Source organism: Erpetoichthys calabaricus, chromosome 2, assembly GCF_900747795.2.
Source record: "Erpetoichthys calabaricus chromosome 2, fErpCal1.3, whole genome shotgun sequence".
NCBI lineage: Eukaryota > Metazoa > Chordata > Cladistia > Polypteriformes > Polypteridae > Erpetoichthys > Erpetoichthys calabaricus.
Window position 1 is genome coordinate 290,879,449 of NC_041395.2, and position 16,623 is coordinate 290,896,071.

General features: G+C 40.8%; 1 protein-coding gene across 1 annotated transcript in view; it reads left to right on the top strand.

Annotated features, from left to right (window-relative positions):
- The window catches only part of LOC114647185 (S-adenosylmethionine synthase), a 67,210-nt gene that overhangs the window by 9,125 nt on the left and 41,462 nt on the right, over positions 1-16,623 (top strand). The window contains exon 2 of the mRNA XM_028795759.2: positions 2,990-3,067. Within this exon, the coding sequence (XP_028651592.1) occupies positions 2,990-3,067 (78 nt within the window). The remainder of the gene's footprint in view (positions 1-2,989; positions 3,068-16,623) is intronic.

Here is a 16,623-nt window from a genome sequence, read left to right on the forward strand (position 1 = left end):
AGCGGATTTCTGCGGACAATGGGTCTTTTAATTTCTGGTACATGCTTCCTCAGTTGGTTTGCCCAGTTGATTTCATACAAGGGACGCTATTGGCAGATGGCTGAGAAGCTAGATTGCTTACTTTTCTCTCTCTCTTGCGCTGACTTTCTCTGATCCTGACGTATGGGGATTGAGCAGGGGGGCTGTTCACACACCTAGACGATACGGATGCTCGTCTAAAAATGCTGAAAGATTATCTTCACGTTGCTATCTTTTGTGCAGCTGCTTCCTGAAACGACATGCTGCACGGTGATTCGCATACTTAAAAGCTCGAAGGGCACGTATTGATTTTTGACTGAAAAACAAACTCTGTCTCTCTCTATCTCTCTCTCTCTCTCTCTCCCTGCTCCTAACGGAGGGGGTGTGAGCTGCCGCCTTCAACAGCTTTGTGCCGCGGTGCTTCGCATACTTAAAAGCCAAACAGCCCTATTGATTTGTTTGCTAGAGATTGTTTTCTCTATCTATGTGACATTCTGTGCTCCTGACACGCACTCCTTTGAAGAGGAAGATATGTTTGCATTCTTTTAATTGTGAGACAGAACTGTCATCTCTGTCTTGTCATGGAGCACAGTTTAAACTTTTGAAAAAGAGACAAATGTTTGTTTGCAGTGTTTGAATAACGTTCCTGTCTCTCTACAACCTCCTGTGTTTCTGCGCAAATCTGTGACCCAAGCATGACAATATAAAAATAACCATATAAACATATGGTTTCTACTTTGCGGATTTTCTTATTTCGTGGGTAGCTCTGGAACGCAACACCCGCGATGGAGGAGGGATTACTGTATTAATTTACGTGAAAGTGTTACTGAACCAGTAAATATGTACATACAGTACGTATCAGTCACATACTACATATGTTCTACGTTCCAGTTTCCTACTGTTTGGTGTGCATTATTCACATTACATCTTGCATCATTCCTCAGTATATCGATGCAGAGTGAGCTCTCTATGGGCAAATGAATTACATTGTACATGTGTGGGCACTAAAGTGAACATCAGCACGAAAAATGAATTTGCATCAGCTCATAACAGTCAGCCAGTAGTAATCACACCATAACAACATAATATTCTTTCCTAAATGACACCTCTACTACTTCAGGTGCTTGTCCCCAGCCCTGGGTAATTCTTTGGAATTAACTGACACCGTACATGACAATACATGACTCTGGAATCAGCCTGTTTTATGCCTGCTAGGGACTTGACTAGTTTTACTATGTACACAGGGTAATACATTTGAACTGCTGGGGACTCACTCACCTAACCCACCTCTCTATCAAAGGCCCCTTCTGTATTTAATTAAAAGGCCTGCTGGGTTAATAGTGTGAAAGTGTGCCCTGTAATGGTTTGTTCTACCTTTCACCCAGTGCAGCTGTGATTTAAAAGCTACAGTATTTCTATCTACTTTGGAGCAGAATTAATGGTTCTCACTAATACAATATGTTCTCTTTATCTTTCTTTTATTTCATTTAAAGTTATCTTGAAGACTAAATTCTGTAGCTTTATTATTCATCCATCCCCTTATTTTCTCAATATATTTAATGGAATTTATAAGATCACAGGGAGCTGAAACTGGTCCCAGGAGCAATGAGTAAAACGCAAGGACCAGTTCTGTACTGGACATTGGTTTATCACAGGACACACTCCGCCACACACACAGTCAACTCCAGGCCGGAATAAAAGAACAAGTCAACCTACACAGCATGCTTGTGTGGAGAATTTGGAAAGAAGCCCACATGTACATGAGGGACCATGCAAACTCCATACAAGCAACAACCACTGAGCTGGGATTAAAATCCATAAAGAAGCTAATAAGCACTTTCTGGGCATTGGTAGAAAATGGGGTATGTACAGAAAAATCTATTGAAACTCACTATGCCAGCCATCATTTCCCTGCTTTAAAACATATTTCCAAATTTCTCAGAGTAGAATAAAACCATTTCTAGAAATCTGCACTTCAGGTATTTAAAAATTTGTGGCAAAAATGTCAACACATGAAAATCTGTCTAGCCATTTTCTGTTTCCACTTAGTCTAATTGAGGGTCTTGGTGACTGAGGCCTTCTAGTCCATCCACTACTTTAAGCCACTGGTGCCAGGCCCTGTCCCGGAAACATTTTGTGCTCACCCACACTCTGTGACATCTGGCCATTTAACTAATCCAATCCCAGTCTTTCCAGTTCCCATCATCCAGACAGGACTGTAGTTGCCTCCCCCACAAATGAGTAATATGGCTACGCTTCCATGGCCATCAACCATGTGCTACTGGCACTTAGCCTGAGAGTCTTTATGCCTCTTGCCAAGGCTCCATGTCCTTAATCTCTCTCTGCTTCTCTCTCTATGGTGCCCTTAAGTACATCACTTCATAGAACATCTTGTAAGTACGTCGGTAAGAAAAGCTTCATGGACACAGTGAGGGTATGTAAACTCTACACAGGCCTGGAATAGAAGCCAGATCTCTATGGCTATGAGGCACTAATCACTTGTAAATGTCATTTTTACTGATTGATTAAATTAATTAAAGGTTAGTGATAACAACATCTGCAAGTCAGGGTTTGAAATTTCACTGCTCAAAGTCATCATCACCCCTTTATCATCTGCAAAATGGTCACTGTGGACTTTTACTTTGCCGATGTATACCCTTTCAAGAAGCAACCAAAAAATTCTGGTGGTGCACAGGAGGGTTCAAATGTGGACATGGAATAGGACTGTAATAAGCTCAGGAAATCTAAAAGACTTGGACTGTAAATTGCCACTTTTGTCCTCCCATCATATTCCAAGTAGCCCTCTAAGGAGGGAGGCCACTACTTGAGGGCTGAGGAAGCTCCTTCACTAAACCACAAGATACTTTGTGATGCTTTACAAAAGGCACTCTAGTAAAAAAAAAGGTATAATGTATATAAATATATACGTATATATATTTCAGATTTGTTTTATTTTATTTGTTCTTCACAGACAAAATTTGCGACCAGATCAGTGATGCAGTGTTGGACGCTCATTTGAAACAAGATCCTGATGCGAAGGTGGCATGTGGTAAGTTCAAACAACACATACTTTACCTTCCTTGAAGTGCAAAGTTTCATGTACACAAAATGGGTGTTCTTCTAGACAGTTGGGTGTACATTACGTGAATGATGTGACACTAGGGGTCGAAGGCTCTTCTACACTGTCCTTTGACTTATTTGTGAATGTCAATGTGTTTTAAAGTCTTTTTTGTTCTGTAACCTGGAGCTACTGTAACAAAACCACGCAAATAGGTCAACAACGGGGTAATAAAATTAGTGATGGGCCACAGCACAAAGACTGCACAACTGGGAGATTATTGTTAAAATATTCATTGAAGTAATCTATTCTGAAAGATATAAAGGAGGAGAAACATGCTTCTGGGCAAATGCCAATTAAACAGATCTATCAAAATTATCTGACTGGAAATGTGACATTATTACTGAATGCCGCGAAGTGCAATACCTGCAAAACATTATAAAGAAACAAAAGACAGCCTTTATTCACGTAGTAATTAAAATTTGAAACTCTGTGAGCAAATGAACCCAGCAGTCTGTATGAAGGAGCACAATCTTTGAATCTGTAATAAAGAACACATAGGAATCAAAAGCAGTCTGTGAACAATAGGGGGTGCTCTCGAGCCATACCCAAAATCATATCCTATGGTGAAATGCCTTGCTCGTCCTGGAGGTTATAATTTTATTCTTACTAAGGTACCAACACACTATTGCTGCCTGCAATTCTGATGCCTACTGGTTACCCTTTTACTATTCCAAGGCACATGAGGGACATCTCTAGTGGTGCAGCAGGCAGCCTTCCTGTTCATTATGCTTAAATTGCACAGTAAATATGTACCATATAATTCTGTGTGTAAGCTGTAATATAGTGTCCATGTTGGGTGATCTGCTGTGAAGGGCACTTCATTAGGTCAGGACTGTTTAAATAATCAGTGAATATGCTTTATAAGTCTGCTACAAGCATTTCTAATTGTATTTACTGAATAGCAGTACTACACATACAAAGGATTTTGGGTTGGAGATCACCATGAAATTTAACATAGTAAATAAAAAGGGCCACTGATCAGCTACTCGTTATGCTTTTTAAATTTATCATTAGCTTAAAGACATTTATCTCAAAACCTACCTTTGTCCCTAGGAGAAGCAGATCACTTACCCATGGGTTTTGCATAAGGCATCCTGTGGCAGTTTTTCCTGTAAGTGGAGGGTTCACAGCTTCTTCTCCACATTTCCGATTCTCAAGAACCTTGCAGATTTCTTGTCTGGGACCTGAAACATACAGTAGATGGCTCACAGCTTCACTTCTCACATTGTTAGCACCATCATGGTATTTATATTTAGTCCCCAATTGTTTTGGCCCCTCGAAGTTACATACTTCAGGCTGGTCTACGTTGAGGTTAAAGAGTCCAAAGAATGTTTCTCTGAGGAAGCAATCTGATTGCTCATGTGGATCCCATGGACGGAGCAGTGTCCAGCTGCCTGTACATTCCACATACGGCTTATCAAAACACCTGGTTTCAGATTTACGTTCACCTCTGAACTCCTGTGATTTCTGGCCTGATTTCTTGCCCATCCTTGCAAGGCCATCTGTCCTGTTTTGTGTTGGCGAACTTCGTGCCTCTGGTGTTTGGCCCAACACTATCTACTTGTAAATGCGGCCATGAAAACCTGCCAACTGTGCCATTTGTGACCACCAGGGGGCAGCCCAAACACCAGAAACAATTTCAGGTAAAATAAAAAGTAGTTTAATATACAATAATTCTTCCACATACTTTAATCAGTCCAGTACAGCAAATAACACACAAGTTAGTCACCTCCTGTCTTTCTCCACCACTCCTCTACATGTCCCATCCGCTTCCTCCCAACTCTGACTCCCTGGTGCAGAAGAAGTTGCATCTTTCTGGTGGACCTGAGAGTGCATCCAGGGTCAAAGCACTGCACATCAGGAGCACTTCCGGGCTAGACAGAAGTTCCTCAAAGTAGGGACAGCATTCCCCTTAGCTCCCACTGGAGGCACCTGATTACCCTAACAGGTCTGCCTCTCAGGACTACAGCCCCCAATATGTCCAGAAGGGTTATAAATTGGGGCTCCACCAGAAGGATGCTGCCACCCTGTGTACAGGAGGAATGCATGGCCCCAGGAAGCAGCCTCTCTCTGTCCTTCCATTATGGCCTCCCAACCAGGTAAAGTTACCAGCAATTTTCCTGTCTGTGATGCCTGTCCATCCACTCCAACACTTACAACAGTAATTTGCTAATTCAAAGTGAGAGTCCCAGGAAACATATTTTTAATACATATAAACTACTTTAGGATATCTGTACCATAAATGTGTTATGTCAAAAATAGACTTGATGTATTTCAGAATACAGGCCATGGTATTTCAGTTTACTGACTAGTAGTGAGTACCTGTGTAGAAACCCTATGGTGCATATAAAATGAGCGTAGTGTGAAACTGATCAGACTGCCTGTTTCGGCAATAACACCAATTCTGAGACTTTAAGATGTTTAGATCTATTCACTTTGGTAAACTCCCATTTTTTAGTATACAATGACAAGTTACTTCAGATAGATATGTTTGTTATGACAGTGGTGCAGTGGTAGCACTGCTGCCTCCCAGTAAGGAGACTAAGAGTCACATTCTGGGTCCCCCTGGGAATGGAGTTTGCATGTTTGCTCCATGGGTTTTCTCCGGCTGTTCCAATTTTCTCCCATAGTGAAAAGACCCGCAGGTTAGTTGGACTGGTGATGCTAAATTGGCCTGTGTGTGTTTGTGTGTGCGTGTTCACCCTGCGATGGATTGGTACCCCATCCAGCGAGTGTCCCTGCCTTGTGCCCTATGCCTGTTAGGGTTGGCTCCAGTCCCCCACAACCCTGCATAGAATTAGGTGGTCTTGGAAAAGGGTGCGGCATATTTGTTATGTTATACAAGATTTGTGGATGCTCCCTGGTTCTTATTGTTCTATCTTCACTTAATTGATTTGTTATGTTTTTTGTCATTAGCTATTCAAATGCAAATCAGCCGTCAGTTGATCATAATGGAAGATGCTGCAGTGAATACAGATGCGCTAATCAATCAATACACCACAGTTTGATTTAGTTAATAATATTCAGTGTCTCTGTAAATGCCAAGAACACATACTGTATAAACTGCTTGGTAATAGTGTGAACACTAAAGGGTGTCATGCCCAACAATGAATGACTGATCACCTAGAGGAGCATATCCAGGACCTGCACACTTCTTGCATGAAATTCAATTTCTCAATGTGTTTGTGCTCATGTTCTAAGCACATGTATGTTATGTTGATTAACAACTCTAAGGTTTCCATGTGTGAGTGTGCTTTAGTGTGCCATTTGCAAAGGCCTGGTACTCACCCTAAGCTGATTCCTGCCTCGTGTCACACCTTTTCCAGTCTAGAAAAGGAAGAATAGAAACAGAAATCCCAACATGTGGTTCATCCTAAAGATGCTTTATCAGGAATGAGTCCGTGTGTCAAGGGCTTCCCCTTCCACAAGCATAACTAATCAATCCAGCCGGCCATACACATACATGCGAGAACAAGAGATCAATAAGAAAGAATTTATTTCTATTGAACTGGAGCCCTTTGTTATGTTCATGTAATTAAATTACAGAACACTGCAAAAATTATTATTATTTATTTAGCAGATACTTTTATCCCAGGCAACTTACAAATGAGGTTTTACTACAAGAATGATTAGAAGGTGCAAGTATCAAAAGCAACAGAGAACAAGATAAAAATGAAGACAAGGGAGTAATAGTAATATTACTACATAATTATATACCTGCAACTAGACTACGACAGAAATCAGCACCCTAAACCCATTGTCAGCACAACAGCAGCTTTACAGCAGAACAGAAACTAAGCTGTTCCACAATATTTAAAAAGAAAAAAGCATTTTGAAAAGATGCCTAAGCAGAAGTAAATGGGTGCAGTTTGAATAGACAAAGGGAGAGCATTCCACAACTTTAGAGCAAGAATGGAGACTCATTGTCCAGTTTTGGCACATATGTCAAGAGGAAGGATGGTCAGCAAAGAGGTAGAGGCAGAATGGAGACTTCTTGAAGGGACATATGAAGTCATGAATGACTGAGGATATTGAGAAGCAGAACCATTCAGAGAACTGTAGGTCCAGACAAGAGTTTGAGACGCATGAAAGATCAGGTAGCAGTTGATTGAAGACCTGCCAAGAGAGACTTGCAATCGACCAGCCGAGAGAGAACCAGTGGTCGAACGAAGAGTTGTGTGGCATGATTAGCGAAGAAGGGTTGAATTCTCTGAATATTATGAGGAAAGAAATGACAGGGTCAGGTAATTAATGCAATATATTCAATGTATATATATGTATATAATCACACTGAGAATCCTGACCACGTTTGATGGTGAAATACTGACATTTTCAAGGGGAACGTGTGGAGAAAATTCTGAGAAATGAGGATCAGAAGGAAAGTTCAAAATATTTGCATTTGAAAGTTTAAGTTTAAGGTGATGATCATTCATTCATGACAAGATGATTGAGAGACAGGTGGAGACCTGTGCTGAAACCTGTGGGTTGTAAGAAGGAAATGAGACAAAGATCTGTGCCTCTACAGCATAGAGATTTTAGGAGAAGCCATGAGAAGAAATAACATTGCAGAAAGAACCAATGTACAGAGACAAGAAAACTAGGCCCAATACTGATCCTTGAGGCACACTGTTAAGTTTGCCTATGGAGAAGACAAAGAATTAGACCAGGAGAAACAAAAGGATCAGCCAGAAACCAAGGACTGAACCAGCACTAAGCACAACCACTGATTGCAAGTTTATGGATGGAACAGATACTCCAGGATTGATTAACAGTATAGAAAGCTGATGAAGATGAAGTAGGATAAAGACAGAGGAGTCGGAAGCAGCTTGAACAGGTCTAAGAGTATTTCTGACTAAAAGCAATGCATTCTCGATACATTGAGCCTTGCAGAATCCATATTGAAGAGGATCTAGTAGATTGTCATATGAGAGAAAAGAGGAGAGGTGTTTGTGGACTATGCTTTCTAGAGTTTTGGACAGCAATGGCAGAAGGAGACAGGACAGAAATTCTCAATGGCAGATAGGCTGAGAGAGGGTTTCTTTACAGTGATAATAACACAAGACTTCCTGAAATCTTGAAATCAGCAGAGACGATCCTAGAAGTCAGTGATACGTTAAAAAGAGAAGAGACACAGGGAAACAAGGAGGGACAGAAGGACTGAAGAAGATTTGGAGGAATAGGATCCAGTTCACACTCATCACACTTGCATCCTCTCCCCCCTTGACCTTGAACTGAAGAAGCTGATGACAAACCAGTGTGACACTAGAGGGCGCTGTCGCTCCTCAAACGCCACAGACAACACGTCCAGACACCAGGTAAAAGTACCAGAAATAATTTTAACTTCTTCAATAATGTGCACAAAGCACCTCCACAATACACAATAATCAATACAATAAATCCTCCTCTCCTCCCAGCAGCTCTGTCATACTCCCTCCCAACTCCGGCTCCGCCTGCTGGGCTTCCCAAAGTCCTTTAAATAGTCAGTAACCTGGAAGTGCTCCTGTCCTTCTGTCCATGTGATTAACAACCCTTCCGGGTCAGATAAAGACTTGAATTTTTCTTCAGCCCGGAAGTACTTCTGTCCTTCCATCCCCATGACTTGGGAGTACTTCCGGGCTATAATAGAAAGAAAAGTCTTCGTGTCTCCCTGCAGCATCCCCTGGAGGCACCCACGGTATCCAGCAGGGCTGTGAAGCAGAACTCCATTTTCCATGATGCCCTGCGGGAATCCGGGGCACCTTCATGTTGCAGGGAGGACTCCATCTACTAGCCTGGATGTGTTGGCTGGGGTAAAAGGCCGGACATCTCTCACACCAGTCAGTATGCAATTCTTTACTTCTGGCGCAAACACAACCACAGGTTGCTTAGTGAGCATCTCTGTAAAATGTGTGCTGTGCCACACGTCAGGCCCTTTAATGTGAACCATGATGGGTGCTACATTCTATAAAGCTATACTGTGTGGACACCAGGGAGCACTCTAGCTCCCTAAACCCAACACAGAAAAAAGTTTAAAACACAAAAATGCAAAGAGCCTTTTATTATGTGGGAAACTCTTCAAACCAGTGTTTCCCACTACCATAGCCACAAGTACAAAAACAATACAGCACACAATGGCTCTTCTTTCTTCCTTTCTCTCTTGGTCACTGCCTCCTCCACTCTTTCCAGCAAGCTTTGTCTACCTTCCACCCGACTCTGGCTCTCCTCTGTGAGGCAGTCAGCTCCTTTTATGTTGGCCACCCCGGAAGTGCGTCTGCTCTTCCGCCCACATGGTCTGTGAGCACTTCCGGATAAGGTGGAAACTTCACGCCATAGGACTCCTCAGTCCCTTGCAGCACCTCCTGGAGGCACCAACGGCATCCAACAGGGCTGAGGTAAAAGAACTCCAAGTCCCATGATGCCCTATGTGAATCCGGGGCACCTCTGCAACCCAGGGGGGAGCTGCCATCTAGCGATCTGGGGGAGGCAGTGCCCTAAAGAAGCGGCCTTCCCCTATCCTTCCGTTTCTTGGGCATCCTGGCTGGGTTGTGCTGTCAGCTGTCCTTTACAACCGATAAACAGGTTTCTTACTTATGATGTATAAATATTAGTGAACATGTCTGTAAAAAGCATGTTGTAGCACACATGCAGAATGCTTTAGGATCATGTGAATCACGAAGAGCACTGTTTTCAATTCAGACAGCGTGATCCACAAATCAGACAGAGAAACAATCACAAATTGATCTACTGTACAGCATCTCTGTAGAAAGCGTACCACATTGCAAATGTGAAACGCTTCAGGCTGATGTATTCCATGAGAGGTGCCATATAAAATAAAGACTAAACGACTGCCTCCTCAGTAGCTCAGTCAAGCGGTAATCAATTAGTTATTAAGATGAAAACAACAATGTTAATGTGGCTTATGCAATAATTTAAAAAGATGATAAATTGCTTCAAGTTTCTGGAAAGGCGATGTGCTCCTTGAGGCAGCAGCTTCATTTGCCATGCTGACCTCATTATTCTTTCATATTTTTGTGCTTTCTCTTTTCACCCTGGAATCACAATTGTCAGCACCAATGGTTTCAGTCTGTTATATTCAGGGTGTATTATAAAACTGAAGCCATTAATAGTTAAAACAGAAAATGATAGAATAAAAGAGAGTACTAATTCTAAGAATATATCAATTTAAGACTTAACTAGGGATTCAAAATGACGTTTTCCCTGCAGTCCTCATCAGTTTAGTTGAGTTTCAACATGAGAATTACATAGGGTGACTGAAATAGGTCTTGGAAAACCAAAAAAAAAAGATTTATAACCAATTAGGAACAGAAAGGACTTCTTATCCAGTAATTCGCAAACAAACTCTACAAATAGAGATATAGCTGGTGTTTGGGCACAATAGAGATATAGCTGTGTGTTGTATCAAGACAGGTAAATTTGTATTTATTTATTTGTTTTTCGTATAATAATCCAACTCAGACCCCTTTACTTAAGGCAACAAGTGGTATTTAAATGATTTAATACATGTAGAAGGCACACCCAGTATGTCAGTCTCTCCACTTTTTTAAAACCTTAGCACAATTAAGTAAGCTATGACCAACAAACATTCTTAACATTTCCAGGTTTACTTCCCCTAGCAGGAATGATACAACATTTCTTCCATTCTCCACAACTGGCAAGTCAGCTCTTGCCATTAAATGTCTACTCATAGCACAAGAGAGTGGAGTGAGGTGATAATGGAGGCAGTGTTGGCATTAAGCTCTAATTAGACTGGAATGAGGCATGAAATCACAACATCCTTCTACACATTACAAAAGATAATGAAATCAATAGTCAAATCATGACTACCCTTATACATTTAGACTTTATCAGTCTCCTTTAGTATGTTGCAATGTAGAAGAATTGTAAAATGGGGTGAACAGGCTTAAAAATAACCAGAAATCTGACCAGGACTTCACTGATCTTTCTCAAAAAAAGGTCTCACACCAGACAGCCTGACCCCAAACTCAAAAGGCAGACTTCAAGGATTGCACCAGGCCAAAACGGGGCTCAGGCTTAACATGTTCAAAAATACTCTTACTTCTCTACAAGAATGTAATGCAGACAGTATTCACACATCAAGGGAAAACCACTGATGAAAAGGATTGACAGAAAAAATACAAAAATCTTATTTATTCTTTCCAGTGCTCAGTTACTTCACAAATCAGGGCCCAAGTAACTAGCATACAGTTCTTGTGTTCTGAGATGGCAAAGTACTACACCTGTATAAACAAAAATATTAAAACAACTAGATAAAAAAAACAAACTCCAAACTTATTTCCTTCTGCCTTCCTACAAAATAATGTTTTACTAGGAAGAAAATGTTAGGAAAATAATGTTTTCCTAGGAAGAACCTCAACTCTGCTAATCTGTTCAGAGGATATTTCTCCCGTCTAAAACTTAGCATTCTCTCCTTCATTAATCAAATGGCCCTCCCATTCCTGACACTGCCAATCCTTCTCTTCTTTAAAGTATTCAGAAGGCTGCTAGTGTGCGCTGACAACTCTCAGACTCAAACTCCACACTGTTCTATTGATCGTTCTCTGACTAGCGACTGCAGTGCTGTTTAAAACATGCGTGGGAGACTCCTCGAGCCTATCACAATACAACATGTAACTCAATCCCACCTCTAGGAGCTTTTCTTCACCCCCCTTGCAACATCTCCTAATTAATTTGGCTGCAGCTTCAATAATTAGGACAAATTTAATTGCACACAAGCGATTGCCCAAATATCAGGCCACCTCCATCCAGGCACCTATCTGAACACACAACACATGCAACCTTTCATTGTAAGCCTCAGGGCCCTAACTTGTCTCTTAGTTGCTCTTTAAGACTGGCAGCATCTAAACTTCTTTCTCTTCATGCCAATACCACACCAAAGTCTCAGCACCTCTGCTCTTGTGCATGTGCCCAGTCTATCAGCTTCCACAGATCAAGATTTGTGCATGAGCTTGTGCTGTCCTTGCAACATGACCCCAAGTACACTGGATTCCACAGCACAACTCTTTGAAGGGGCTGATGCCATTTCACTCAGGTATATTTTCACTACACTAACATCACATAATAGGTGAGCTTACTAAAAGTGTTTGCCAACATGTCATGTCCTGTAACCCTTCAAAGCAGTGGATGATCAAGTTTGGCTTCAATATGATTGGTCAGTTTGGCTTTGGTGACGTGATAAAACAGGAATTGAGAGTGTGAGATGCACGAAGAAGAGTAAAAGACATAGGAGACTCAATCAGATTGTCAACTTCAAAGATGGAACAGGAAGTGAAAAAAGTGCCTCGAAAATAATCAGAGTCTGAGGAGCAGGCTTTACGGGAACACACTAGAGTGAGGGAGGGCCAGTAAAGAGACGTTCACACACAGAAATACAGAGGAAAGGTGCTGAAGGTACACACAGGATAGCACAAGAGACAGCAAATACTGTATTTTTAAAATTATTTTATTACCTGTGGCTAGTGTATTAAACAACAAAAGGAAAGGACACAAAATGGCAATGAAAGGAAAATGCAAAAATAAGGCAACATGGGTATGCCTTACAAAGGCAATTTAAGGTAAACAAGTTCAGTCTGATATTCAAACTCAAGAATCCATACATGGAGCAAAATCCACAAAAAACAGAAAATCAGAAGTGTACCCACAAGATGATACAAACTCCCATAGCTTGTTCTTGGATTTTTGCTGCCCTAGGCAAAGTTTTAAATGGCATCCTGGCACCCCATTTGCTTTGAGAGGAATACTCACTGCCAGACCTGTGCACTGAGACCTGGAGATAGGACTGAGGACAGCGAAGTATTTAGGACCTGGAATACACAATTTGAGAATGTCGAGTTATAGCAATGTCTGTTTACAAGACTCTCTCAGAAAAATACACTCTTGAGGGGTGCCATTTCAGAACATAATGAGGAACCAGGCTGTATTAATGGTCTTTATTTATTGCTTTTAACATTTCTCTAAAAAGAAAACACTTGTTATTGCTAAAGCAACAACTGAAGTTGTATAGTTTTCTATTGAAACCACCAGCTCAATGTGTGCCTTTTAATGATGGTGACATTCTACATACATACAGTGTGTATATATATATATATATATATATATATATATATATATATACATACAGTATTTACAAAGTCATAAGACATTACTGTAACATATAAATGCCATTTAATTAAATTAATAAAATAAATTAACAACATTCAGTGAAATTGAGAATATAATGATTATCTTTAAATAGGGTTCTTTATCCACAATTCAATTCTTATTTACCATATGCGTGTGTATGTAAATAATGCAATCCCTCTATCCAAAATAATACACAACTGCTTTTGCATGCCCAGAGCAAATCTGACAATGTGGTGAGCAAGAGAAGATGATATTTGCTAAGTTCTAACACAGGTTTTAATGTACATCCATATGGAAGACAATATTAGTTTGGGTCAAATCAGCTTTTTTATCAATTCCACTCAAGAGCTGCAGTCCTGTTGCCATTTTGATTGTTTAGTTTTATTTCACCATGTCAGTGTCTTCTGTGCTACAGTTTGAGGATTATTATTACTGGTATCATCATCATTGTTGTTGTTGTTCATGTTTATGTTGGACTGTGCAGGTCGTCAGACGTTAAGACCGAACATAGCTTGTTTGTGAAAATAATATAAAATAAAATAATATGACATTTGCTGTGAATCCGAGTGTTCATAGATCTGTATTGTTAATAAAATGTTACATCGCCCAGGGCCATATCTGGGCAACAGATTGTGCGGTACATAGTGCAGACAGTGCAGGTGTTGCTGAGGCGTACAACAAAAACATTTGTTAGTGTTCCAGTCCAGTTCGGAAAAATGTAATAAATAAATACATAAAGATAGGAATCTCTACATGGGCTACAGAAATGCACATTGACCACTAGAGGGCACCCTAGGTACTAGTCTAGACTGCCTATGCCCAGAAACAGCCCTGCAAACTCCCCAAATCACAGTGACACCCTGTGTTACGGTTAAGATATAGCCCAAACCCCCCCCCCCCGGCTCATGTTTAAAGTGCTTCTTTTTTCCTTTTTTTGCCTTTTGTGTATTTTCTTTGTTTTTTATCTGTTTTTTTTTTGTCTTTTTTTTGCTCTGTTTCTTAGGATTATTCTAGTTGATTTCATATTGGGACTCTTTTTGCTTAAGATTGCCTTGTAAACAGCTCTTTTTGTCTCCTTTTTTGCTCTTTTTGAATATTTGTTATTTTTCCATTCTTGTGAATACATTCTTATTTATAAAGATTGCATGTGGGACTTGTCTCTGAGCCAGAGGAAGTTGCATGGTTCTCTCCTGGTAAGACATCTTCATGTATTTGACACTACTTGCTATTTTTTTTAATTTGGAAGCTTGATCTCCATTTTGAGGCCTAGTTGGACTTTAAGCCTCTAATTTTCTATGGGTTAAGGATTGCCATGGAGTGAGACCTGTTTTATTATCACCTGCAATTTAACTTAGGGATCCATCTTGTCAAAATGATGTATAAAAACGACTGCAACATGATTTAGCTCTCTGCTGTGCCCTTTAAATATCACAGTTCATTTTGCACAGTGCAACGGATGACCCAGTGTGCCAGGTTTGCCAGTGGAATTGACTAGGATATTCAAGTTTGGTTTTTTAAAAAGGGTACATTTCTTATTTGAAAACAGTGGGAATTAAAGTGGCCGATTAGAATGTAACTCTTTAGATGCATGTTAAATCCCACCATTCATTGGTGTAGATAAGCGATCGAGTGTGCCAGATTTACCAGAGAATTAAATTAGTGTAACCACATTGGACTGCATTAACTTCACATGCACTCAATACGTGAAATATGAATTTGTTTCGTAACTTATGTGAATTAGAAGCTGCAGGCTAGTAAGTAGATGGCTAACTAATGTCATTACCTTTTACTATAAATTAGTGCAGTGGTTAGCGCTGCTGCTTCGCGGATCCAACAAACTGGGCTTGAATGCATAGCCTGCTTTTATAAACTTGCCAATATCCATTTCTGTGGAAAGTAACTGTGTGAGGAAAACATCAAACTGTTTAGTGATATGTCCTTTTTCCAGAAAATGATGTACAATAGCATGCAACGGTATTTGGTGCTCATCTGAATGTATGTGGCACACATGCAGTATTAGCTGGTGCAATCTTAAAATACCTAGGCTATCGTAAGTGGTGAGCACGAGATATAAACTGTAAATGGTGGGTAATAGCAAGTTGTACACACCAAATTGTTTCCCAGGAAGAAAAAAAATACACATTATCCCCTCAGGTGCTCCATACAAGTGTGCAGATACCTGTAAACAAAAAGAACATACAGTTTCTAAACCCTTTGAGTCAGATAACTCTCCCACAACCTTAATTTTACCCATAGTGTAACGGGGCATGTGACAGGCATTTCATGACTGACGTTGTGGGCATTCCCTGACGTACATCATAGGTATGTCAGGCTGCAGTTAAGACACATCGCCAACCATCCCACACTCCTTTAATAAATAAAAGCCCATCCATCTGCTTTTTATATCACCATACCACAAGAGATGGAAGTGATGTCAAACTGAAGTGCCATAGCCTTGGTAAAGATGTAATTAGGTAGCCCCGGAGTGCACTTTTGTATTTTTTTAATTTAACTTTATTTCGTACGTACGTGAAAGTATCTCATATGTACGTTTAAACATCTCGTACGTGAAGTATCCCATACGTACGAAATAAGGGCCATCCCATATTTTTTTCACTGTGCAGTTCAGAGCTTCCATACCTTTTATAGAGGTGGTAGCATTGCCTAAAGAAGCAGTGAGATCAAGTCAGTCAGTCATTATCCAACCCGCTATAATCTAGCACAGGTTCATGGGGATCTGCTGGAGCCAATCCCAGCCAACACAGGGCGTAAGGCAGGAACAAATCCCCGGGCATGGCACCAGCCCACCGCAGGGCACACTCACACACACACACACACACACACACACACACACACACACACACACCAAGCAGACACCAGGGACAATTTAGGATCGCCAATGCACCTAACCTGCATGTCTTTGGACTGTGGGAGGAAACTGGAGCACCCGGAGTAAACCCACACAGACATGGGGAGAACATGCAGACTCCATGCAGGGAGGACCCAGGAAGCAAACCCGGGTCTCCTTACTGCGAGGCAGCAGTGCTACCACTGCGCCACCGTGCTGCCACATCAAGTAAGTAAGTAATAATAAGCAACAGTGCATCAGCAAAATCATGGAGAAGATTATTCAGAGTTTGGACATGGGCATGTTTGGTGCTATGATACATTTAGAATACAGGCTGGAAACATTAAAACAGTGTTATTACTTAAAGAAACTACAACTTCAAGCATTTTAGGAATGAAATGTAATTTGGGGATTGGGAAATATTTACGAGAACACAAAGGTTTAGGAGCTTCATGTTTTCTGTAATGGAACAATTCTTGCAAGTTTTGGAGCAGCA